Here is a 24,452-nt window from a genome sequence, read left to right on the forward strand (position 1 = left end):
CTGACTTGTGCTGACCCTGGCACTCATTTGATCCTGTAGCTAGCTAGACCAAGGTATATAAAAGACTATTCACTTTTTACAGAGGTAGCTTTCTGCTAGTAAATTGAGCTGACGTGACTTGCCAGTGTCAGGGGCGATGATGCAGAGGGCTGGTAGGTGCCCATGGGAGGGAGTGGGAAAGAGGGAGAATTGGAGTATGGCTAAATGGACACAGGCTAATTTAAGCTGCTGTGGAGCCTTAGCCCTTGTCTGTTATGTTGTTAAATTTGTTAGGAATCTTGGGGGAGGGAGAACTCTTGTTTTCTTGGCTGGAAAAAGCAATTTCAAGGGGGCATGTGAAAATAAAAAATAGGAAGTAAAAATAAAATCAAAGAAATGTAGTTACTACAGTGTCCAAATAAAGTTTGGCTCAACTTTAGGGTGAAGGTTCAGTTCTGATTCTATCTGGAGTGGTTTCCTTTCTTTAAATTGTCTAGTGCCCTCATACAGTTAGTCACAGATATGCAGAGACTTTCTATTCGCACATTGTTTTAATAGTGCTTGAGAGACTTTTGGATTCCTTACTCTTCCAAACCTACAGACAAGAATCATGTGGCAGGGGAGGGGAAGGGTTTTAAGTATTTGCAGAACAAAACGTAATATATATGTATCTATCTATATATAGATATCCTGCTAATTTTTATATCTTTTAGTGCAGGTGGTAAAAGGTTAATGGCTAACCTATCACTTCTATTGTATCAAGAGATTTTTTTGTTTCTCCTAACCTAAAGCCATGTTAATTTCCATTTAAGGAAAAATGTCTGCAGGAGCCAGTGGTATTTACTAACTGCGCCTGTAAAAACATTCCTCTTCACCCTCGGATGCTCACTCAGCCTTCTGTTTTCCAAGTGACATTATTACAGGCTTTAGCTTGTAGTCTGAGAAATTAAAAACATGTTTTAATAATGTGAACAGCAGAATCCTCAGTCTTGATTCCTCCTGGGATATTTCCTCACGTGCATTCTCCTAGTTTGGACTGGAGTGCAAGTGTAGCAATGGCTGGGATGGCTGGGGAATTTATTTTGTTGTTTTTGTTGTTGTGTCCATGTCGTTGCCCGGTCCCCTGCCCTTTACAACATGAAGACTCCTACTAGAGCATCATTAAGATTCTCAAAACCATTTTTTCTCATGATTTAAAGTATAATTGGGCTGTGATAGGTTACTGCGTGAGATGAATGGAGCTCTGAATCCCATCTCCAGTGCTGTCAGCTCACACGAATTCCTCTCGTTGTCCTCTTTGGTCAGAGTGAAAGGCTGTTGGGTTGGACACATGAATGGCTCAGAGCTGCTCCATGGTAACGGTGGGAATGCTCCTACCCTGTGGTACCTACAGGATACATAAATTGTTTACCTTTCTTTCACTGGGGGATGGTAAAGCTTGAATTACCTTGTGTTTACCACAGTTTGGTCTACAGAAAACAACGCATGTGAACAGTTACCATGGAGAAGACGATGCATGTTAATTTGTGTATCAGTCTTAACCTTAACCTCATGCTCTTTTCCCACTCAATAGAAAATGGGGGGGGGGGGGGGTATCGTAGCCCTTCTATGCAGTGCCTCAGCAAGGGGAACCCTTGCCAGTGCCTTGGGTTTGGAGCACAGAGCAGATCTATCCATGTCAATGTGTAACAAAGTTTCCTGAGCATCTTTAATGGGTAGGTTTCTGAGTACTTCAGAAAAGGACTTTAGCCTTTATTCCAGTTTTAGAGTAGTTGATGTTTTGAATAAAGATAACAGATGCCTTATGAAGTGAAGTCTTAATGATTTGCTTCAGCTGTCAGGCCTGAAAAGGTAGATCCATTGACATGCAAAGAACTTCTTGGTTGCTGAAGACCTAGCCAAGACTTGTGCTATATTGTATGCAAGTCACTGTATAGTTAAACACCCAGCCCCCTAACTGTATCAGACGCTCAACAATTAAAAAACACTAATGGAAAATGTCTTTTTTTGTGCAAACTTCTTCCTGCAGTTGCATATATAAACTTTTATTTATCCAGCATTTTCCCTGCTTTATTTATTCCTGCTGTATTCTGGTTTGATTTGCTGTGGAAATACCATTGTGCTCTTATGCAATGGGTTACAGTAAGTGAGAGATTTCAGTGAGTGCGGTTGTTTTGAACCAACTGCATGACATGACTCATTCTTCCTATTATGATCCTATACTGTATTTCCTCACACCTAGATTAATTTGGTTTTGTGTCTCTGCATGTTCTGTGTTCTGAGGTCACCATATTCAAATGCTACTTTTGTACTAAGGTACTTGAACCTGCTAGTACTGTTTTGTGGGCTTAAAGCGTGCATATGAAATGTTCTTGAGTGGCAAAGTTTTGCCTATCTGCATGCTCCCATCCTGAAGTCCTAGTTTTTCTTATCCTCTGGGCGTGGAGTATGTCCAGTTTTGTCTTAGACATAATCAAAATGTGAAGATTTTGGGTGAGTGCTGCAGGGGAAATTTGGTGCAGGTGGCTCAATCTGACAGGGACAGAAAGGCTACAAAAAAGTATAATGTGTAGTTTTGCTTCTCAGACAGATTGAAACAGATGTGTCCTTTGCTTGCTTGCTTATTTTTGCTGCTGGAATCTCAGTTTACTTGAGTAGCTCCCTCGCACCAGGCATCAGCTACATGTTCTTTCTACAGTCCTTTCCCACAGCTCTGTTAGTCTCCCACGCTTTCTCCTCCTCACTCCTAACTCAATCCTATAGTTCCCTCGGTTCCTTACAGAGCCTTTGAATGGGAAGAGTCAAACACCTGCTGAGCTGGTTCAGGGTTGCATACAGCGCTGACTGGTCAGGTGGAAGGGTAACTGCCTGCTTTGTCTAGCCCTTGAATTGCTGTGGTGGCTAATCTGAATCTTTCACTTTTTAGCAAACGTGAATTAAAAGAACCTCCACACTCATGCATCTTTCATATCTTAAATATACTAAACTATTATTAAATATTATTTATTACTATCTGGAACACCCTCTGCATTCCCCTGTGCCCCTCATCACTAGAGACTTCAAAAAACCCTATGAGGACAAAAGAGCTGTAATTTCTGAGTAGTTTCTGTAGGAAGCAGGAGTACAAATACTGGTGATAAAAAACTTTCTTGCTGTTAGGACATGGGATTGTACTATGAGAACCTGGACTGGATTTCCATTGGGAGCCTTGGACGTTAATACATTTATATATTTTTTTTTAAAAAAAAAGTGTTGGCAGAACCCCTGAGGAAGAGGTTTTCCTTCCCAAATGCAGAGCTAAAGAGTGATCTCTGAAGTTTAGGTTGGGAAACAGCTTCACAGCATTGTTGCTAGGATTAATTTGTAGGTGTAAGGTGTTCTCCCAAGAAAAAGCTTGAATATTGACTGCAGCAGCAACTTCAAACTTTTTTGATCTTATCCGGGTATTACCATCCTAGCAGGCTTCAGTACTACAGATGTGCTTTGCCTGCCGGCATGGCTTCGATCAGTGCTGTCTATTCCTGACATCAGTGCTGAGGCCTTCAAAAGTGCTTATTTATTGCCTCGAAAGTCAAATTCAGCAGTTTTTATCCGGATACATGCCTGTCCTGTTTAAGGTGCTTTTCCAGTACTTCCTCTCTCTTACTGCCCCATGGCTGAGTGTAGAGTCCGTATCTGTCTGGTTAGAACAGCTATTTATATTAGGACTCAAAAGAAACAACCGGAAGAGTGGAAAACCTGGTTAATATTTCTATCAGCTTTTCTACAGATTCAGAAGATCCCACTCCCAAATGAGAAATGCAATACAAGTCTCAAAAAAACATTGTGCCGAAGTTGTTTTTTTCCCTAGGAATTGGTTCTGCGTCTATTGTTGTGACTTGTCCCTGCTTACTTGGTTGTCAGCAGCCTCTTCGGCTTTGTTTAGTTTGACCAATCCCACACCCACTGTGTGTAAACACTGAATGAATTCAGCTGGATAAAAAAAGAAAGATGACAATTAGCACGTTAAGCGAGAGAGCAGAAATGTGTGAAGGATCAGGACTGCATTTAAAAAACAACATTTAAAATGCATCTTGATAGTCAGACTATAAATTGCTGCAAACTGCATGCTTCAGAGGATAGGATAGCTAGAAATACAGTACACTGATTAATCTGTTTGATCTTCTTTCAGAACATTCCTCAAATACTGATCTCATCTTTATTTCTTTTTAGAAGTACCATAGATGTACTAGGGAAGAAAACGCTCTATATTACACGGTCACATTTAAAGTCATAGTTCTATTTTGAAAATAGTGTGCTGATCTTCTCCAAGATTTGTTTCTGTCACTGTTCTGGCTGTAAAGAGAAGGCTGCTCAATCTGTATGGTCTTTATCTGCATGACAATACATCTTTCTCTCTTTTGGAGCATTGTTTCTGTTTGCTTGGGTTTGGCAGAAGTACATGGCAATGGAAGTTAAAATGATGGTGATTACAGGCATGTTAACTCCATTATCTAACTGTTCTTTGAATGCCTTTTGTTCAGCCATTGTTCCTGGTGGGTAAACTGCTCCCATTTCAGATAGTTTGTGTTCTCTAATACTAGTATCTCCTAGAATCCAGTCTAATACAGGAGAAAGTTTTATAGGAAAAATAGTGTAGGCAAGCATCAAGTCGGTGAACTGTAGCTTGTTTTCTGTACGTCTGGGACAAGTTCTCTTTTCTGTTCTTGCAATCTGTGATTGTTGTTTCCTTATATGTATGGCAAACGGTGCATATATCCTCAATGGTGCATATATCCTCAACAATTCTTTTTCCTTCTGATGAAACAGGCAAACTTTGTTTTGCCAGATTTCTTCTGTTCAGTCACTGGTTTGCTATCATTGTATTAGTTAGAACACATCATTTCAGAATGTTAATTAGGAGGCCTAGGAGATGGGTTTGGTGGCTGACTATTCTTTGGAGCAAAATTATGATTTATGACTTTTTCTTTTCTGTCTGTGTGATTTTTGGGAACACTTCTGTAACTTTTAGATGTGTATGTTCAATGTTATTAGTGATTTCTGTGTACAGAATGTAGTCTTCATTAATGCTATACCAGATGTAAACCATCAGCAGAGACGGGAAAAAACATGTTGTCAGTAGTAAAACTGGATTAGAGCATAGAGGTAAGAGCAGCAGCATGCAAAATTTCAGAGGAGGGGTATGTTTAAATTCACACTTTTAGTGCATAGAGCTGTGCTGCATCTGAAGTCTGGGCCCTGTGGTTTGGAAAGCAGGTGAGCTGGAACTGCCTGTGGATCATACCAACAAGAAGAGGATTTGGCTGCTTTTCTGTTAGCTCCTTTAATTGCTGTTGGCTTTTATTTTCTTTTTAAGAGCAAGGCATTGGTACTTCTTTTGGATGAGTCGTTATTATAGTCATGTAATAATTTCCCCATGGAACAGGCATCAGCAGTTAGACTGAAAATCCTTATGCAGAAGTCAATTCTGATGTTTGGTACTTCTGTTCTTAGATGGTGATCGATCGGAAAAGGCTCTAAGATGCTAACTTTGAGCATATTACTGAAAAGTTTGGTGCTGAATTCTGATGGCTTGCCAGTCCCTATTTTTTGTTATGTTTTTATCTTTTCTAGAAGGATTTTAATTTCGCTAGCCAGCTTGTGTTTTGCAGTTTCTCTTGTATCCCTGCCATTTTAATCTGTGACTTTAATATCGCACACTAAGTAGTTAAATTGAGCACTTTCACCAATCATTCCTGACTAGCCTTGTGATAAAGGATTTTTTTGCGATGAGTTTAAGTTAAACATTTGACTTTTGAACTCATTCTTGTGGTATGTTTGAAGGCAGTGGTGGCCAAACAATGTATTTTGCTGAATAACAAACTGCAAACATAGCTGCTTTTTGTTATTGTAATGAGGGATAATTGATGTTCTGGTGTTGATCTAGTTGATGTTTTACTTAAAGCTTTAAAAGAATGCAAACCACTTTGTTATTTTGCTCTTATACAGACAAATATGTTGGTTGCCTCCCCCCCCCCCCCAACATTTCTAAGTGGATTTTAAGACTGCAGACCGTATTTGCTCTGATGTATAATTGAGTGTACAAACTAGGCACTTGTAAATTCTCGTTATGGATGAGAAAAGGACAGGGTTCAAACAAAATATAAATGTGACTTATGTATACTATGAGTTTTGTAGAGCAAGATGTGCACCTCACTCATGTCTAAGTGATGCCCATCTTTTTGTGTTGCTGTTGGCAGGGTGGTCAAGGATGAGTGCATCCTATGTCTGCAGTCAGCTGTGCTCTGGCCCACCTGCTGGTCATTGACCCGTTGCTGCATTCGGGTCTTTTTTGATCTCAGATACCAAAGATTCCTGCCTTTACTTTCATCTGGGTTAAAAATCTATGCTTGTGTTCATACTAATTGTTGACATTGGGCCACTCCACTTGGATGCGCAGACTTTTAAAAGTGCACAAAGATCATTCAGATGAGGTGTTCGAGTTCAGTATCATTTTTTGGAGGCTCTTAAAGTGAGAACTAAGGCAAAGTATTCTTAAAAAAATAAAATCCTTTACTGGGTAATCCATATCTGTAAAACTGTTTGTAGATTTTAGATAGTTCCTATGAATAACATTACGCTTTCCGCTTATATAAGGATGTTTTTCAACTTGAAAAGCACTTAGGCAAGCTAAACGTGATGAAAGGCATCGTAAAAAGGGTGTATTTTTTTCCAATTATACTGTTGTTCTAATACAAGATTATTTTACCGTAAACCTGTTTTACTGAAATATTTTGGTACTTTCTGGACATTGCAATAAAAGTGTGTTTAAAAGGTATGATTAAATACAGTGTTTCTGAAAGAGAAAAGCAATATAATCTCAAATCATTGAGGTTTGGGATTTTTGCTTGGTCTTGTGTACTCTGGGGAGTGATGACAGAAAGGTTTGATACTGTGCAAAGAGGTAGAAAGATAGTATTTAAGAGATATCAGAGCTGTGCGTGGTAAAGTGTGGAAGCATTTGGTTTTCATTGCTGCAGTAAGAAGAGTAATTATGAAGAAATGGTGTGGAAAATAGTCATTGTGAATCTGCAGTTAGCTTTTCCAGGCTTTTCTGAATGATCAGCTGAGGGAAGAGTAATGTTGATTCCCAAAATGTATTTTGTTGTCATTAATTGCCTAATTATGGTGGGGTTTTTTAGAGTTAAAAACAACTCTTATATCTTGCCTTGTATTTCCACTGTGGAAGCTTTTAGGAAGTGTTTACATTTAATAGAAAACTTTGCACTTTTCCAGCATTTTGATATGAAGTTGTGATAGTGCACTTAGAACTTCTACTAAACATGGAAAATGTCCTTGTGGTAAAACTTTTTTTTTGTTTGGGTTTCCCAACACCCCACCCCACCCCAAGAAAAAAAAAAAAAGTTGTTTTGGGGAAATGCGAAGAAGTTTAGATTTGTTTCCTCTCCCAGATTGTTAGCATGGTTAAGAAGCTAGAAAAAAGTCAAGAGAACTGATGGTGCTTGTGTTTTAGAGATTGTTTATTGCCCAATGTGAAGCTGAACACAGGGTTTTACTGAAAGTATGTATCTGCTTGCACATCTTGCTGTACTGATTAAATATTTTATCTGAAGTGCTCGTCATTTTCAAAAAGCTGATGTAGCACAACTGTTCCTGGAGTTCTGTGAAATAGTTTGAATGGGCTTGTATCTGGTTCAGGCAGTCTCAGTCGGCCCAATTATAACTGCTGAAACTAACCTGACTGACCTTTCATGAAATGAACTGGGAAGCTCTTAGATATGTGCTTGGCCAGCAGAACTGCAAGGCAAAAGCAAGTTGGTGCAGGAAGGGGGATGGGGATAGCGACATTTTGACTCAGCACCATTTCTTGTGGCGAGAGCAGCTTGTGTGCACTCAGAAACCGATCTCTTGCATGTAGGGAATATGGCTTGTTTGCACAGCAAAGACAGTTCCTCCCCAGTTTTTGTTTGTTCTTAGCAATGCACAAATGTTTGTAGACAGCAAACCAGTGAATCATTCTTTGTACAATGTCGTCTTAAACTGCAGGCTGGTGGCATGCTGGAATGTGGGGATATCTTCGTGGCTGTTTCTTTCATCAGTCTGATTCCTTTGAAAGCATCCTATTCTGCTTGTATTTTCCAAACTAGAGGTTTACAGAAAAATGTTTATACTACAGCTTCAAACATTTACTGAAATGCTAGAAAACCTAAAGAATTTCTGTGGATTCTTTCTATTGAGATCAGATGTGGGAATGTCACATTGAATATCTGCTGTACCAAACTCAGATGATTATAATGGAAAATAAGAATCTGAAATGGTATGTGCCTAACAGCAAAATAAAAAAGCGGGGGGAAGGGAATACACAGAGAGAATTATGTAATGGGTCAGAATTACACCTCGATGGTTACAAATCCATTTCTCTGCTGTTCTGACAGAGAAAGTAATTATTGCGTTTATGTCTCTTTCAATGATGTGAAACTAGTTGCTAGTGCAAAGTGTAGTAGCTGAGAGAAGCCTGAAATGCAAACCACAGTAATCCATCTGATTGGAATGTCCTGTGAGCTGAGGCTGTTTCAGCTGCAGGGCAGTTTGAATAAAAATGTTTTTTAAAGCGTGTAAGAACTTTGGACATTTTTAATTTTTCAATAGTAATTAATCTTATCAACTGAAACCTGGATGTTCTTGATTTTTATTACTCTAAAAGTTAGAATATAAATAGCATTAAGATCAGCAGTCTAACCGAAGCTGATGGAGAAGTGCAAAGCAGGATATTGAATGTGAAGTATTATTTTGCATAAGAAAGTTTATTTCATCGTAAGTCAAAACAAATGTATTTCCTTATTAAGGCTAATGCTTATTGAAACAAAATATCTTCAGTAAAAAAACAGTAAAATGTTTAAATTCCATAGTTATTATCATGTTGACTTGTGCTCAGCGGGCATCATGGACATCTTTTTAATTAGTGTTGCAGGTATGTGTGTGTCTGTTTGGAAGGGGAACATAACCTTTGTGTTTGGGAAGCCACAGAGGGTTCTTGACAGTGACTATTAATCTGCTTTAGGGCAGGAGGGCATTGGCAACCCTAGCCAAATTTGCCGTGTCAGCTGCAAGTGGTGAGGATCAACCTGTCCTTGACTCCTCTACCTCATCTGTAAGAAGTAATGAAAACCCGCTGCTTCTGTAATTCTCACCAGTCAAACTTGTGTTGGCCTTAGCTGGCTTGAGGCCTGTCCGGCAAAGGGAACTGGAGTGGGAGCAAGCCCTAGTAGCCCTTAAAGCAGAGATTATATGCTCCAAATTAGGTTTGCATTAACTGTTTAGGTAACTGTTCTGTGCTTGGGAAGAAAGCCTTTAACTTTGGAAGTATGGATTATTTGGGGGGGGTGGGGGGGTGTGTCGAATACCTCTTGATGGTGTTGATTAGCAGCCTTTTGTGATCTCAGACACTCCTGAGAAAAAGAGAAAGGGTGAGAGTGGACATCCCTGGCAAATACTAAATGAAAATGCTTAGTTTAAAATTTTGTGGCTGGAAATTTTGTATCTCATGATGGCATTTTGTTTTGTCTGAAACTGCTAAGAGAATAGTTAGTAGCAGGTGATGTGGTATCAAAAGAGAGAATAACGTTCTTCCTCACAGATGTAACTGTATTCAGAGAAGAGTATTTCTGTGGAATGCTGATAGTCTCTGGAAAGCTTATGAGAAGCATGTATCTGAAGGAGAGAATTTGTGAAGAAAGGAGCACTTGTCTGCCTAGTTGCTACAAAGACTTTTTTTGTGTGTGTGTGCAGTATTGTAATTTGAGCTTTAGGCTTTGTCTTAAAGAATGTTGTTCCTTGAAAATGCAAAAGTTTTTTGAAATGTGTGAAGGTTACTGGTCTTTTCTGTCTCCAGTCGATTTTTTCTTATATTTATTAGAGGCTGCTCTTCCAAACTCATGTCAAACTATCTCTGTTGAGTTTATCTAGGATCTCAATTTGCTTACATGAACAACTTGGAGGCTGGAAGAACAATCCAAAACTTTTCCTGTTTTTCTAACGCTATCATTCTTCATCTGCATGACATTAGTCTTAATTTATGTGATACATCCTGTGAGCCTCATAGGTTTTTCTGAAAGAGATTGGTTTTGTAAGAGCTGAAGATCACTCACATTTCTTGTTGCAATAGTGGCTCATTATTTCTTTTTCTGTCACTTCAGAATGTATTATTAGGACAATGGGATAAGTTAGGATACAGACTTAAGTTTTTACGTTACCAAAATTTTTAAGCTTTACCATTTATGAAAGGTAGAGGATATTTATTTAAAGATAGTCTCCTAGAATGTGCTGTGACAATGTTTCTTGAATGTTCCATTAAAAATGGACCTGAGACAATCAAATATTTATAATAATTTTATTTCAAAAGACCACTTATTGGAAGTGTTATTGAATGTATAATGATTCAGCTGTATTAATCTTTCAAGTATGCCTTTTCTTTGCGATAGAAGTAGACAGGCCTACGTCATTTGTATTAAAATGTTGATTAGAAGTAGACTGGTGATATTGCATTGGTATTCTGCTATGTGTGCTACTGTAGAGAGTTTCAATGGCTTCTATTCAGGTTCACTTACATTCACTTTATTATGTTCACTTTTGAAAACATACCTTTCTAGTTTGCCAGTTTTATAGCACTTCTGTCACCAGAGTGTTTGCTTTGGAGCAGTTAAGTTGTTTTTTTTATATAGTAGTGCTATTTTCAGCTAGTAAATAGCACTGGGTTTCTTTTTTTAAAAAACACTGCATTCCAGCAGTCTCATTATATGCTTTTGATTAGTTTTGTGTCCTTTGGATAAGATGATGTCAGAGATCGTTAGTATCTAATCCTGTGATTTTGGGTTTTGTGCATTAGAAACTTCCCTTGAAATAATGTGACATTCATCTTTGTTCTCATGTAGCCCTTTTCTCTGTTTCTTAAGCTTTTGCACATTAATTCAGAAGCTTTTTCTGATATCTTAGAATGTTTAGTTCCTTGTATTTTTCCAACTAGGTCTCATACACATGGCAAACAACTTGTGATGTTGTGGTCAAATTACTTGTTTTTGGAGCTTTGTGCCTGCTTCGAGTTGGTCTTCGAAACACAAGCTTGTGGGTTTTTTCTTTCTCTAAATTTGTATATGTTAAATTAATAGACCAATCTAGACATAGCTGACCTAGTCCAAAGCTGGTTGAGTCCTCACGTTTCTACCCTAGCCTCAGCATGGGTTTGAGCTGGAACAGAAGCAGTGTTATTGATGGATTGATTTATCTTTCCTGTCTCTCACCTGTCAGTCGTCAGTGTTTTAGAAATGTAATATTTTTGAATCAAGTATTTCAGCAAATCTAGAATGAAACATTTGTGTTGAAGAACTGAAATGTTACATATCTGTTAATAATGAATGACTGACCAACTAATTTAAATTTTAAAATGACTAATTTTCAATGGTAAACTTCCAAAGGCAAAACCAAAGACAGGGAGAGCAAAATTAAGATGGGTGATTAAGACTGATGCTTCAATCTCAGCAGAAGCTACTGTGTCAAAAAAGGTCAGCTGTTGAGTGAAGAGTAAAATGAATACCCTTGAAATCTCTTCTGTAGAGGTAAAACTATTGCTTATGAAAACATTACAGAGTCAGTTAAATGGAAGGAACCTCAAGTATAGTTCAAGTTCCTGTCCACAGCAGGATTAGCACTGAACTTGGACAATGTTGCCTAAAGCATTGTCAAGTTGGATCTTGATTTGATTGTTTGGTTTTGTGATTAAGAAAAATCAGTTAGCTGTCAGACTTTTTGTATTGAAGATATCAATAGCCACAGAAAGGAAAGCATTTAAACAATTAAGCTTTTCTGAAATATGAAATTAATCTTTGAAAATATTCACTGATGCATGAAATTTTTGAAATGTGGGAAGAATGTGAAACAACATACAAAAACTATATCTGAATGTTTTTGGTTTTAGAGCCTTGATGAGTATGAAGATGATGAAGCAGGGCAGAAGGAGCGAAAGAAGGAGGATGCTATTACCCAACAGAATACGATACAAAATGAGAGTTCCAGTGCAGATACCCCTGGCTCATACTTGCTACAGGTGAGATCTTAACACTTTCTCATTTTGATATTTTATTCAGTTTTAAAACTCATACTGCCGCTGCCTTTGTACTCCTACTTAACAGTAGATTAACACCCTATATGGAACAAAGCCTGAAGTTCAGGAGTTGTCACATTACTAAAAACAGAGTATGGGGTTCCATTCCCCAAACTCAACACCACTGAGATCTGGTTCTGATATTCTGCAGGGGCTTTGAAGGTAATGGTGTTGATGTTCACCATAAAACTTATTTAATGAGAGGAAGAGAAACCTGAAGATTTGAATGAAAAATACTCAAAAGTTTAGATTATTCAATTAATTGCAGGTAGATTTTTTTCAAATCCAGACCTGATTTCCTAATTTAGTTTATTGTCAGTTAAAACTAATACTGATTCTGAGATTGAAACAAACATGCACAGTCTTAGGGAAAACACCTCTTGCCTCTGTGAAACCTCCCTTTTTTTTTTTATTCTCCAGTCCCCTCATCATACTGGTTACACTGGTCTGCAGCCCACCTCCCACTATCAAACGTTGCCAGTTATGCCCAATACACCCTTCCTGCATACTATGCTACCTGTGGCAAATGTTCTCTTTCCTTTTGTGCCCTTAGTCTGTACAGCTAGTCTTGTTTCTCCTCCTCTTCAGTTACCTAACAGCACATGCCAGCCTAGCTGTACACACTGAGGCCATCCAGCTCTGCCTGTTCACTCCAACAGAGGCGACAGCACATGCATAGGAAGAAGAATATACCAACAGAGCAAGCACATGGTGATAGTTTTCAAATGACCCATAACTAGGGGGCTTCACTGAATTTAGTGGGTCAGGATGAGCTTGCGTCCTAAAATTTTGCCCGGTCTTTCATACGCTTGTGGATGTGTTTAACATTCAGAAGAGCCTACAGCAAAGAAGTCTACAGCTTAATTACCTGGAATGTGAAGAACAGTCTCCTTTTTTTAAGTTGAACCTGTCATTTGCCATCTGTTTCCATGTGATTTCACCAAGGTGTCCTAGTGGAAGACAAGAGGAACAGCTGCTTCCTCTATGCGACTGAGTGCTGTGGAGAGAGCACGGCCCCTCTCAGCTGCCTCTTCTCTAATTGTATTTTATTTGGTTGTTCCTTGTACAGCAGATATTCAGTAACGTTCTGTACTTTTTCTGGTTTGACTGTATTTCATTTGGGATGAGGAAGCAGAACTGGAGGGTTCAGTAAAGCATGCAGTTCTAGAGTGGTTTAATAGTGGTTGTTTTGTTCTCCGTTTCTTTCCTGACACTATCTGCCTGTTTGTCTTCTGAGCACCAAGTTTACTATTTTTGTTGTGTGTTTCTCTAACAATATTTTGGAGTTATCTGTGAGTGATAATAACAAGCTCAGAGGCTGATGCATATGTAAATGTAGAAGCATGTTTACCTTTTTGTCTCACTTTGTGCTTATGTACGTGAAATTTCATCTCCTGATTCACCTCCCAGCCACTCCCAATAGAGAAATCCTGCATCTTTTCATAGTTGGCCTTCATCTTTTCTGTTCTGAATAGTGTCTATGGACATGTCCTCTCCAAATGTATTGTAAAGCGCAGGTCCCAGAACAGGTTCCTGTGGAACTCTTCTGGATACTCCGTTCACTGCAAAAGCTGACCATTAGGGTCCACCATTATTTCCTGTCTTTTCACCAGTAATTTATTCTCAAAAGGACATTAGCTCTTATTCTAGCGTAGTTTAATTTCTGTAGGAGGCTTTGGGGAATGCATTTTTGAAATGCAGCAGGCTGTCAACCAGCTTTCTCTTCCGGACATTTAACTTAAAGCTGTATTAGACCTGTGAAGTGTAACTGTTTTGGCCTGGTGACTCTTCTGCACTATATCGTATTTACTCACTTATTCCCTAACTGTTCTAGACTTAACTAGCACCACTTTATTCCGTATAAATATCAAGCTTCCTCATCTGTAGTTCTCTGGTCTCCTTTAGAATCTTCTTAAAGATGGTGATTATGTTAACCACTCGTACTAGGGCAATTTTAAGTGAGAGATTATATATGATCCTGAGTAGTTCAGCTATCATGTTTTTCAGTAATACCAATAGTTTTTTCAAAGCTCAAAGAATAAATACCTTGTCATTCTGGCAACTTGTTTTTTCGTTTTGTTAACTTGTTTTTAAGTTCTACCAGCACTTCCGTTTGAAGCAGATTCTTTGAGTCTTCCATGAAGAAATGTTCTGATATGAGACCCTTACCATGCTTTTGCATGGTGAACACCAACAAAAATATTTCTGCAGAGAGACTGTCTTCTCAAAGTATGCCTTGTATAACCTGATCTATTGTCTTTGTGCAGATTCTTTGGCAGGATTCCTCATTCTGAAATGTTTTTACGCTTTTTCCAAGTCGTTTGTTAGGCTCTTCCTTATAGTATTCACTCTTTTCACTTCTTCAGCAAATATTCCAAAAGTTGTCACTGTTTGCCCTAGTGGTATTACTACATAATGCTTTGGCTGTATTCCCATGCCCCGTTTTTTAATCCATATTTTCTATTCTTGACCAGAAATCTCAGTTACTATTTACTAGGCTGTCTGTATTAATTGTATCATACACAGTTCCAAATTTGTCACCTCGGTATTCAAACAGGCACTACTACTTTGTTGACAGAGCACAGCGGGGGCGTCCTGTCACTGACAATACAGAAGAGAATCCCAGGCCTCAGATCTGGCAAAGACCCAGGGTGGCACATGTACAGAACAGATGGAACCTTAGAAAGTTGTAGCTGCTGTGAGACTTAATCAGTTTATTACTGGCAGTTGTCAACTTGCTTTTTATTGGAAGACTTACAGCTTACCCAATTTGAACAGAATTTGACAGCAGTGTTATTTCATCTTCGATGACTTAGTTCCCTTTTGATTCTACTCTGTGCAAATTAAGCCTAATTCTGTTGCTAAAAGTAGAGTTTATGTTTTAGATCTAAGAATTCAGTCAATTCTAGTTGCCATTGACCAATATTTATTCTGATTCTGTCTACTAAGCAGAATAAATACGTTGCTTTAGTGTTAGATGTTTTCACTGATTTGTCCATTCTGTTATTTTATGAAATTTGTAAATACATAATTACTGGGGCTGTGGTAAACAAGAAAGGTTAATACTGACTTCATGTTTGATGGGCAAATACGTTGCTGAACACTGGTTTTATTTCCAATCCTTAAACTGATCTTTCAGTTGTATTTTGATATTGTCAGATGTTGCTGTTCTCATGGGTGAAATACACATTGTTTTAAAACTCTGGCTGAATTTAAAGTCCTTGATGCAAAGCACAGAGATAGGAGATTTGTTTAAGAATAGATTTAAAAAATATACCAGACCTGAGAGCATTTTCCTTGAAGCAGAACTATTTGGCTGAAATGGGCTTCTCAATTATTTTATATTGAAAATAAGGAAGATAGGTCTAGCAACATTACAAACATTGAAAAACAATTACAGTGTTACTTAACTTTGGCAAAAGATAGTGTGTAAAGCCATACCTCACCAGGTGAGTCAACACTAAATCCACTCCCAAATAGAAGTGTTACGTCTGCCTCTGACTTCCGTGCTTGATTTTCCTCCTATTTTTAGTGTTGCAATTCAGTGGCTCTCAGCTTGTGAGTCACAGTGCTGTGGACTGCTCGTTGATGTGTACAGGGATTTAGTCTGACAGTGGTAAGTTATGTGTAATGAAGATTAGAACTCATTAGCTAAAATTTGTAATGCTAAGGACAAGCATAGTTAAAAGTTTGTACTTTAAAGTTACTACTTTAATAAGGAATAAGTGGAGTCTGGCAAATACATAAATAATAGCTTTTTCTTAACAGAGATGGTAAAATCGAAAACAACGTAAAACTATTTGACATCAATGTCTGTCTTGCAGTTGGGCAGCAATGATACTATCTTCAGGGTGACGGACATTTTATCTTTTCTTAATTGAAGAAGGTGCTAATATGTACGCAATATAAAGATAACTTGCATCAACCCCCCCTACAAGATTTGGCTGAAAAAACAATTAGTTTACTGATGATTTTTTTTTTAAATCTTTTAGAAGACTTGCTGAGTTCTAGAGCATGGAAAAATGCTACTATTGTATAGCACTACATACTATATATACTACATACTGTTGTGCTAATGCTCAAAAAATGCCCAACCATATGCGAGGCCTCTGCTTTATATTAAAGCATTCAGGTTGTGGTGATATCATGGTCACCTGCTTCCCTGAATTGAGTTGTTTGGAGAGTATTTTAGGAGACGAGAAACACAAATGTGCCCTTCTTGGTGTATACCTGTGGCAGTAGGGTTATAACATAACTTCCGTGTCATTATAGAAGCAATATCTGAGCATGGCAGGATGTTGTGGTATCTCTGCTACTTTATGGTGTCCTCAAAACATTGGAGAATAAATTGGGAAGGCTGAGAAGATTAATCCAAAGCCAACATAAAGCTTTGCCGTGGGGGAGACGTGTGCAGGTCCTCCATCACTTTAAACCTTCAAATCACAACTGGCTGTTTTTCTGGAAACTGTGCTGTAATCACACAGAACTGTTGCTCTCAGTACCTTGGAAGGAGTTTGAAATCCTTTGCTTCATAGTTACCTTTGGTTCCTTTCTGCTTGCATTTTATTTCAAATGATGTAGTGTCTGTGAACACTAGTTTTGCTGTGCAGTGTACGAACACGCTGCAAAAAAATTAATCAGTTACGACCAGTTTGACATTTAAGTGTGAGGTATGGGAATAGTTCAGTAAATATGTATTGGCAAAAGAACCAAGAACCAATGCAATATTTGAGATCTTCAGAGTGATTTTTGACATTGGCATGGGGGTAGGGTTTAATGTGTTCTAGATGTGTTTTTCTCCCCACTGATGACAAAAGGGGTCTCACTACATCAGGTGCAGGCATCTAAACTTACATGGGCTGAATCCTTTCCTCTTCCTGGCAAACTTGGACCAAGCATACCAGAATGATTTTTTGCTATTAACATTACTTGGAAATCAATTAGGGAGAGTATGAGATACCAATTTTTGGGCCTGTGAGTGTGAAAAGGGGAAGCTCTGAATCACTTAGGTAATGAGGTTCAACCTTTCTGAAATAAGTAATCTGAATCCTTCAAGTGAAAGGTTGAAATGTTCTTGTTTGTAAAAACAAGAATGATTTAGAGTATCCTGCTGTAAAAAGGGAATGCTGATCTTTATGGTTGTCACACAAGCAAAATTTTCCCAGTGTATTTCGTAATTCCAAGTTAAGAAACCGCGGATCATAACTATCACAGTTACCAATACCTTTTGTGTCTGAAATCACTGCCGAAGGTCTCTCTATGGTCATCTGCTAGAAACTTGCTTTTGAATTTATATCGCTGGCATGAAACTAGTAAGGGAATTTTGCTTCTTAAGCATTCTGAAGTCTGTGACGCTAGTAGGAGACATGATTCACTCTTTTTGTTAAGCCACACAGTTACGCTGTACCTGATTGCGTATGATATACTGCTGCAAAGCTTAGGGCCTCATTCAAGGCCCTTCACTCTAGGTAGAAGTTGCGATCATTTTGTTCCAGCTGTTAATTTGTTTTGTGTATGCAATTGTGATGGGCGTTTCTTGGAGTCCCTTTATTGCTTTTAGATTGTGCAGCAATAAGAAATTAAAGAAATTAAGATGTTGAATCTTAAATTATTGTAAGAATTATTTATGAATCCAAATTATTTTATACAAGATGCAACTTGTGAAGATACATTTGAGGCAGTTAAACTTCCACACTGAATCACAGTTGTCAACACTAGACAGATTTGCTAGACAAAGAATGTCACTTCATTTGTAGCACTGAACCTTGTCTTTACTTCAAGAATATGATACAACATGTAGTGTAAATTCAAATTATGTGTGTTAGAAGGCTAAAGTTTGTCCCTAGTACCAAATTTCTGTGGAGCTGTTAATCCAATGCCACAAAAGGATAAGTTACTCTAGTTTTCAACTCTCAACACTGACTTGCATACACAGTAGTATTTCCATGTCTTTGATTCCTCACACTCTTCTCTGTAACAGCAATGCAGGTTTTTGTTCTCTGCAAGGGATTAGCTTGTGATAGAAGCTTGGATAGTCATTCTGTTTTAGTGTACAAATTACCCAGTATCTTTGAAAGAATCCTTGTTAATTGGAGGTGAGAATAGGATGAAATTTTTACATAATTAGCACTCATCTGATGATGTAATTATAAAAACATGCCACAGCAGGTTGGGTTTATCATAATTAACTTCAGTGATGAATAGGTTAGGTGGCTGGTGAAATCATCTAATCTTGGTTTATTAGTGTGACCATTTAGTTATGACTTAAGTGTTTAGTTGCAAGTCATTCAAGAGCCTATGGAAATTGAAGGAAAACCACATTTGATCTTTTTTAACCTTTTGTTCTAAAAAAGCTCAGTATCTTACCAGAACATTGCAGGCGGTTTCTAAAAGGAATGCAGTCAAAAGAGAATCCCACAGAAGTGCTCTGATACAGTTCTGATTGCTTAAATACCATTCTTTGCTTTCGATGTGATCCAACATGTTGAAATTTTTTTAAGCAGTGAGATATGGCAGTGTTAGAAAGCTGTAAATGTTTGATAGAGGCACCTTGTAAGCTATGCTGAAAGCGGTAAATAAAGTTAGGGAGTAAAAGTCTGTAGTGACTTCTTAGCTGTGTGACAAACTGCGATGAATGCAGAGAGCTGAAGTATTACGTGCATCTATGTTAGGAAACACAGCTGAAAACCTGTTTGACACAAGCTTCCCCAGAGTTTTGTACGTGAATCTCTGCCAAGACTATGCTGCCAAATAAGCTTCTCAACTCGCACTGCAGTTTATACGTGTCTATTTTGCATTTCCTGGCTTTTTATTTTGTGCAGCAGTGTAATGTCATACAGCATCAGTTTGCAATTACACTCATTATCCAAAGTATGCAGTAATGATAACTCATATCTAGTCATACCTGACCACAGCTTTTCAAAGATGTTTTGCATCTAGGTTTCATGTAGTTCTTGCGAAGTAGAACTGTGTGCATACATTCAAGAGTAGTAATTCATCTTTTATAAGTATATTGCCATGGTGTTACTTGATATTAACTTCTGTCTGTAGAGAAAATGCAGTTGTGCTACAGGGCATGCCCAAATGTGCTAAGGCATATGTTTTATTTTCTATACTGTATTTCTTCAGATGTTAGGCCAAGGATTATTTCACATAATAATGTGGTTTTAACATTGGTATTCTATAAAAAAGTGAGTAAATAAAATGTGAGTAAAATACAGAAATATGTAAATTAGGAGGAGCTGTGTTTGAGTATATGAAGTTGTATGTGATTCTGCTAAATCAGATTGTGGGACTCCTGTATCTGACAGCTAATTACCAGATAATGTTCATCTTAGGTTTTCTATTTGCAGATTAAGAACATGATCCACTTCACACAGATGGTATGAAAACAGTATTTGCAAAGCACTTAAGCAATAGTAGTGAATGCAATAGAAAGAGTTGTGAGGAAATCTTACTGTATGTCTACAGATGTTCCCATAAAAATGGGTTAAAAAGTATTCAAATTTAGTGTTGTTTAAATATTAAAACAACACTTAGTTTTTAAAATATTTTTGCATCTGAAGTCAATCTTGTGTGTGCAGCGTTTTTAAAGTAAGTGAGATTAGTTGCAGGGAATTTGCTGCCCTGTATAGTTCATGACTTGAACTGGGTGCTTCAGATGTTTAACTGCCATGATTGGTATGGTCTGGGAGACCCAAATTATTCCTGTGATGTGTATAAGGAAAACAGGAACACAGGAGTTCCATCTTCCCATGATCACGTATCATCAGACCATCACGTAGTTTCTAGCAATATGGGCATGCATTCAGAGCAGTTTGAGTGTGTTAATGGTAGTAAATAAGGCATGGTGGCCCCTTTTTGAAAAATAAAGAAAAACAAAATACTGAACACTACTCACGGAGTACTATTCTTTGTGTTCCACCTAAGAGATCTTGTGGGAAAATGCATTGCATGGTGATGTCAGGAAAGGCAGTGTCGTGATGCATGTGGCTGCAAGAATTTGAATGGAAGTTGCAGAAGTCAACAGTGTTCTGACCCATTCTGAATTGGATGAGGTGCAGTCTTAATTTTCTTCAAATGCTTTTTGTCAGTATTGTTGGAGACGAAAAAAAACCCACCCCGTGCAGTAACTCTGTAAATCTGTAAGGTAACTTCTCTGAGTTTAGGAGTAATAACGTTGCATGGTGGTCTTGTCTGGTATAACTGGAGGCTTTAAAGACACTGAATGAATTGTGCAAAAACGAGATTGCTAGTTTTTAGCTAAATTGTGTGTGTGTTTTAGTTTGCTTTATTTTGTTGTTAAAATAGAAACTGAGTTTTGAAACAGTGGAGTGTGGATTTCTCAGCAGAATGGGCTGTGTAATAGATGTAGCAGCACAGGTTTCTCTGCCAAAGTCATCCTCTTCTCTCATGTGAACAAATTTAGTATATGTGTGCCTATGTGTAGTGCTGCTGATCCATGCATGTTCAGTGGGTTTTACATTCCCAAAGGATCTGCACAATGCTCAGCAAATCTGATTCAACTATATTGTGTGTGCACTACCTAATACTGCTGCTTTCAGAAAGTGCTTACAAGTGAAATCGCCGTCCTCTTTGCCCCTGAGAAGTCAGGAAGTGGAGAGCTAGCAGTTACTAATGTGAGACTGAAGGGAAAGTGGGTAACTGTAACCTGGCTGTGAGCCAGATGAGGCTGTTTGGTTGGTGATATTGTGGCCTTGAGGATGCAGTTTGGGCATCCCTACTTAGTCATCTGACTTCGCTCTTGTAGGGAAATACTAATACATGGTGATCAATATTTGTCTTCATAACATCTGATCGAAAAGAGAAATACTTCTGTTTGTGGAAGGCATAATTTGTGTTCAGTGCCTGATCATTGTCAGCATAAATTTGATTACTTTTGACAAACAAGCTTTGCTTTTCTTAGAAAGAAATACAAAATGATGAACATAAACTTCAATGAACACAGCTGTTAAATTTAGTGGATAAGTGGTTTAAGCTTTAAATTTGTTTCAGGAATGCATTTCACTCCTGGTAAATTAAGTTCAATGTACCCATGAAGTTTCTTATAATTGAATACTTGAGTTTATGTGCCTATACAAGTGTATAACTATTCATCACAGGACCTGCATGAAAACTAAAACTGAATTAAGCCTGTATGTGTGAAGGCAAGGTGGTGTGGAGGCTTCTTACTTCCTGCTTTAGATTCACAGTTGTGCCTAAGAACTGCAGGGGTTTCAGCACAGCCTCCTCTTCAGGTACTTTCAAAATCCTTGTGCAGACCAAGTTGGAAGCAAAGTGTGTAAGTTATGATTTCTTCCTTGTAGTTTCTCTCAAGCTCAGTTGTGATCCTTCCATTAAGTTTTTATTTGGGGAAGGATTTGTTTACTTTTCTTTTTTTTCTTATCTGCAGGTGCTGCTGTGTACTCAGCCTCTATGAGCAGGCACTTCTTTTATCATTGTGCCGTTTGTTTCTTTCACTGTTGAGTTCATGAAGCTAGGCTCCACAAATTGCATAAGTTGGTACGTTACCTGGTGTTACTGTTTTGGAGCCTTTATATGGCCATAAGGAATACAAAGCAGTTTCTCAGATTCCCAACTAATGTTTTGAGCAGTCAGCAGGGGCCTCATGTGAAGGAATTAATTTTCTTTCCCACATGCTTTCTTTTTTTGACTAGCATCCCTTTTTAACTCAGCTAACTGAATGCTGGTTTGAGAAGATTTTTTTACCTCTGAAAGAGTTAATATGGAAATTCTGTTCAGCTGTCCAAAATGATGATTTCTAAGTGGGTATCTCCTCCCAGTTTTATATTAAAATTTCTTGGGGGAAAAATGTGATCCTTTAGAGTATAATGGTACACTGTAGCTGAGGTTTCTGTGGGAAGAATAGTGCTCAGGTAAATACAAAGTTGTTGAAAAAAGGGCTTCCTGCCATATCTGCTTGTACAAATAGGTGATACAGCCTGACTAATATCAAAAGCTTCTGTAAGGTATGGTAATACTCCTGATTCCTGCACTGTTTTGCTTTTCTGTTCTAGAGGGTCAATTTAAGTTAATACTGCTCTCATGCCAGGAACAAGTCCGAAGCCTAGGTAACGAAGTTAGAAGTACTTGTGGAGTGTGTACAGAGAGGGAGGATGGTTTTCTGCAAGAATCTACAGCGGACCAAAGGGGATTCCTGCTGAATGTCTTTGTGCAAGGTGGAGAGGGGAGACAACTTGCTCACTGTTGCAGAAGGATGAGCAGAAATTTATACAGCTCTGCAGAAATACACAGCAGTAGTTGTCAAACATATTTATAACATGGATCATGCATTTGTGTTATTCATACTAAGTTAGAGAATATCATAGTGGTCGTTACTGAGATGTGTTTAGAAGGTGCATATTGCAGTTCCACAGTGGTGTGAGGACTGGGGGGGGGGGGGGGGCGGGGGGAGCCTGCTTTCTACAGCCTTGTAGTCTGGTGTAATTAATGTGATGGCTCAGGAGGGAGGAGTAATCCAGAATTCAGAGTTGTTTGGTGGAACCAGTCTGACTAAGTTTATACTGTTAAAGACAGCAAGACCTGGGCGTGAGCTCAGCTGCTGCACTGCTAGTAGAGTCTGTGGTTTAATCATTAGTAAGGTTTTCTGGTATGATTTTGGTTCATGCTGCCTAGTGCTCTCCTGTATCATACCTGGGGACTGTCTGAGGAGTAATGTGCCAGGAAGCAGTCCTCACATGTAGCATGAACATCACAGCCCCAGGTTTGGCTATGAGGGCACTACTAGCCTTTGCTAGGTCAGAAACAACTGCATGCCCTTAACACGCTGGGCTGTGTAACACAGACCTAGGTTTCACGCTATGAAAAAAACCGCTTTGGTCTGTAGTTCAGTCTTTGTGTTGTTTCATGTACTTTTGACTCGTGGTGGGGTGGGGGGAACGTAGAGATTTTTATTTCTTAGGGACACCACATGGGACATGGAGGAGACCTCATCAAGTACTTGGAGTATGGATGTGGTGACTGTGTCACCTGGTTTTGGAGCTGTAGAATAGTCTCTGGCTTTTCAGCCTCCGTTTATTTGTTAGTAGAAGCTGTCAAGTCCATTCCGCTGGTAAACTCACCGACAAGGGCCTCTCTTCTTTACTTAAAACCAGCACCTGGCAGAGGTGGGCAGGATGGTTCATCGTTTTAAATTGGTTCCACTGAAGAAGCTGATTTTACCACTAGTTGTGTTTCTGGTACATAGTGTGCAAACCACTGTGTAGACAAGTCAACAAGCAACTCAGCAGTCTAAGGAGAGGTTGAAAAAGTTTATACTGCTTTGTAAGATGTGAGACAAATCTCATGGAAAATAATTCTGGGAAATTGGATTTTGTCTTTCTGTATGTCTGGACACAGGGTAGTGTGGTGTGCAGGGGCTATGCGTGTAGCTCCATGCAGGATTTCATATTAACACTTGCTATAAAGTACTTCAGCAGATTCTGTTTGTATTTTGACTGTCATCACCTCTACTGTGAGTTTTATATTGTGACTTAGCTCCTTCTGTGACTTGAAATCCTAGAATCATGTAGGTTGGGAAAGACCCTTAAGAACTGACACTACTCTCTTAATTTCTCAGAGCTGTAAAGGTTTATGTCTATCTGAATTCTACCTTTTTCAAAATGCTGTCCTGTTTCAGCATCAAGTTGTGTGGTTTAGATCCCGTGCTTTCTCCTTATGTGTTGAAACTGTTCCTCAAGTTTCTAGTGACATACTGATTATCTTTTTTAAAATGACTGACAGACACATTGAATTTGGGAGCTTTGTGCAAATATTTTCAAGCTCTCTTTATTTTCAGGGAATTTTAGGAAGCCTACTTTTCTAGTTTATGACTATTCTACACTGATCCATGAAGGTCATATGTTGGGTATGATCAGTCTTTCTGATTGTTTTTCCAGCTGTGCTCTGTCAGTGAGTCACCTGAGATCTAGTCAGGCTTTGATGGCCTCATCTAATCAGCTCCTTCATAGCCTTTTATTCTGAGTGCCTAATTGCTTACCCTGAACTCTTGGTCTGGCTCTTTGTTGTCAGATATTCCTTGGGTATAGAAGTGGAGAATAATGAAGAAAGAAAAATATCTGTTCATGTATTTTAGTCAGTATTTTTGGTTTCCTTATTTTTGGGAGCTGTTTTCTTCTTGATGACACTTGACTTCCTTAGGAGTTACTTGTCTCGCCTGCAGGTATTTCTTTAGGTTTTTTCTTCTCACCTGATGCCCTTGATAGATTTCTTCACAGGTAGGAATTGAGGATACTTACTTTCCTGTTAGACGTCTGGTTTGATTCCCTAGACATTC

General features: G+C 38.5%; 1 protein-coding gene across 1 annotated transcript in view; it reads left to right on the top strand.

Annotated features, from left to right (window-relative positions):
• Positions 1 to 24,452, top strand: part of PAWR (pro-apoptotic WT1 regulator) — an 84,527-nt gene that overhangs the window by 30,755 nt on the left and 29,320 nt on the right. The window contains exon 3 of the mRNA XM_037389023.1: positions 11,951 to 12,079. Within this exon, the coding sequence (XP_037244920.1) occupies positions 11,951 to 12,079 (129 nt within the window). The remainder of the gene's footprint in view (positions 1 to 11,950; positions 12,080 to 24,452) is intronic.

This window comes from Falco rusticolus, chromosome 5, assembly GCF_015220075.1.
Source record: "Falco rusticolus isolate bFalRus1 chromosome 5, bFalRus1.pri, whole genome shotgun sequence".
NCBI classification, from domain to species: domain Eukaryota; kingdom Metazoa; phylum Chordata; class Aves; order Falconiformes; family Falconidae; genus Falco; species Falco rusticolus.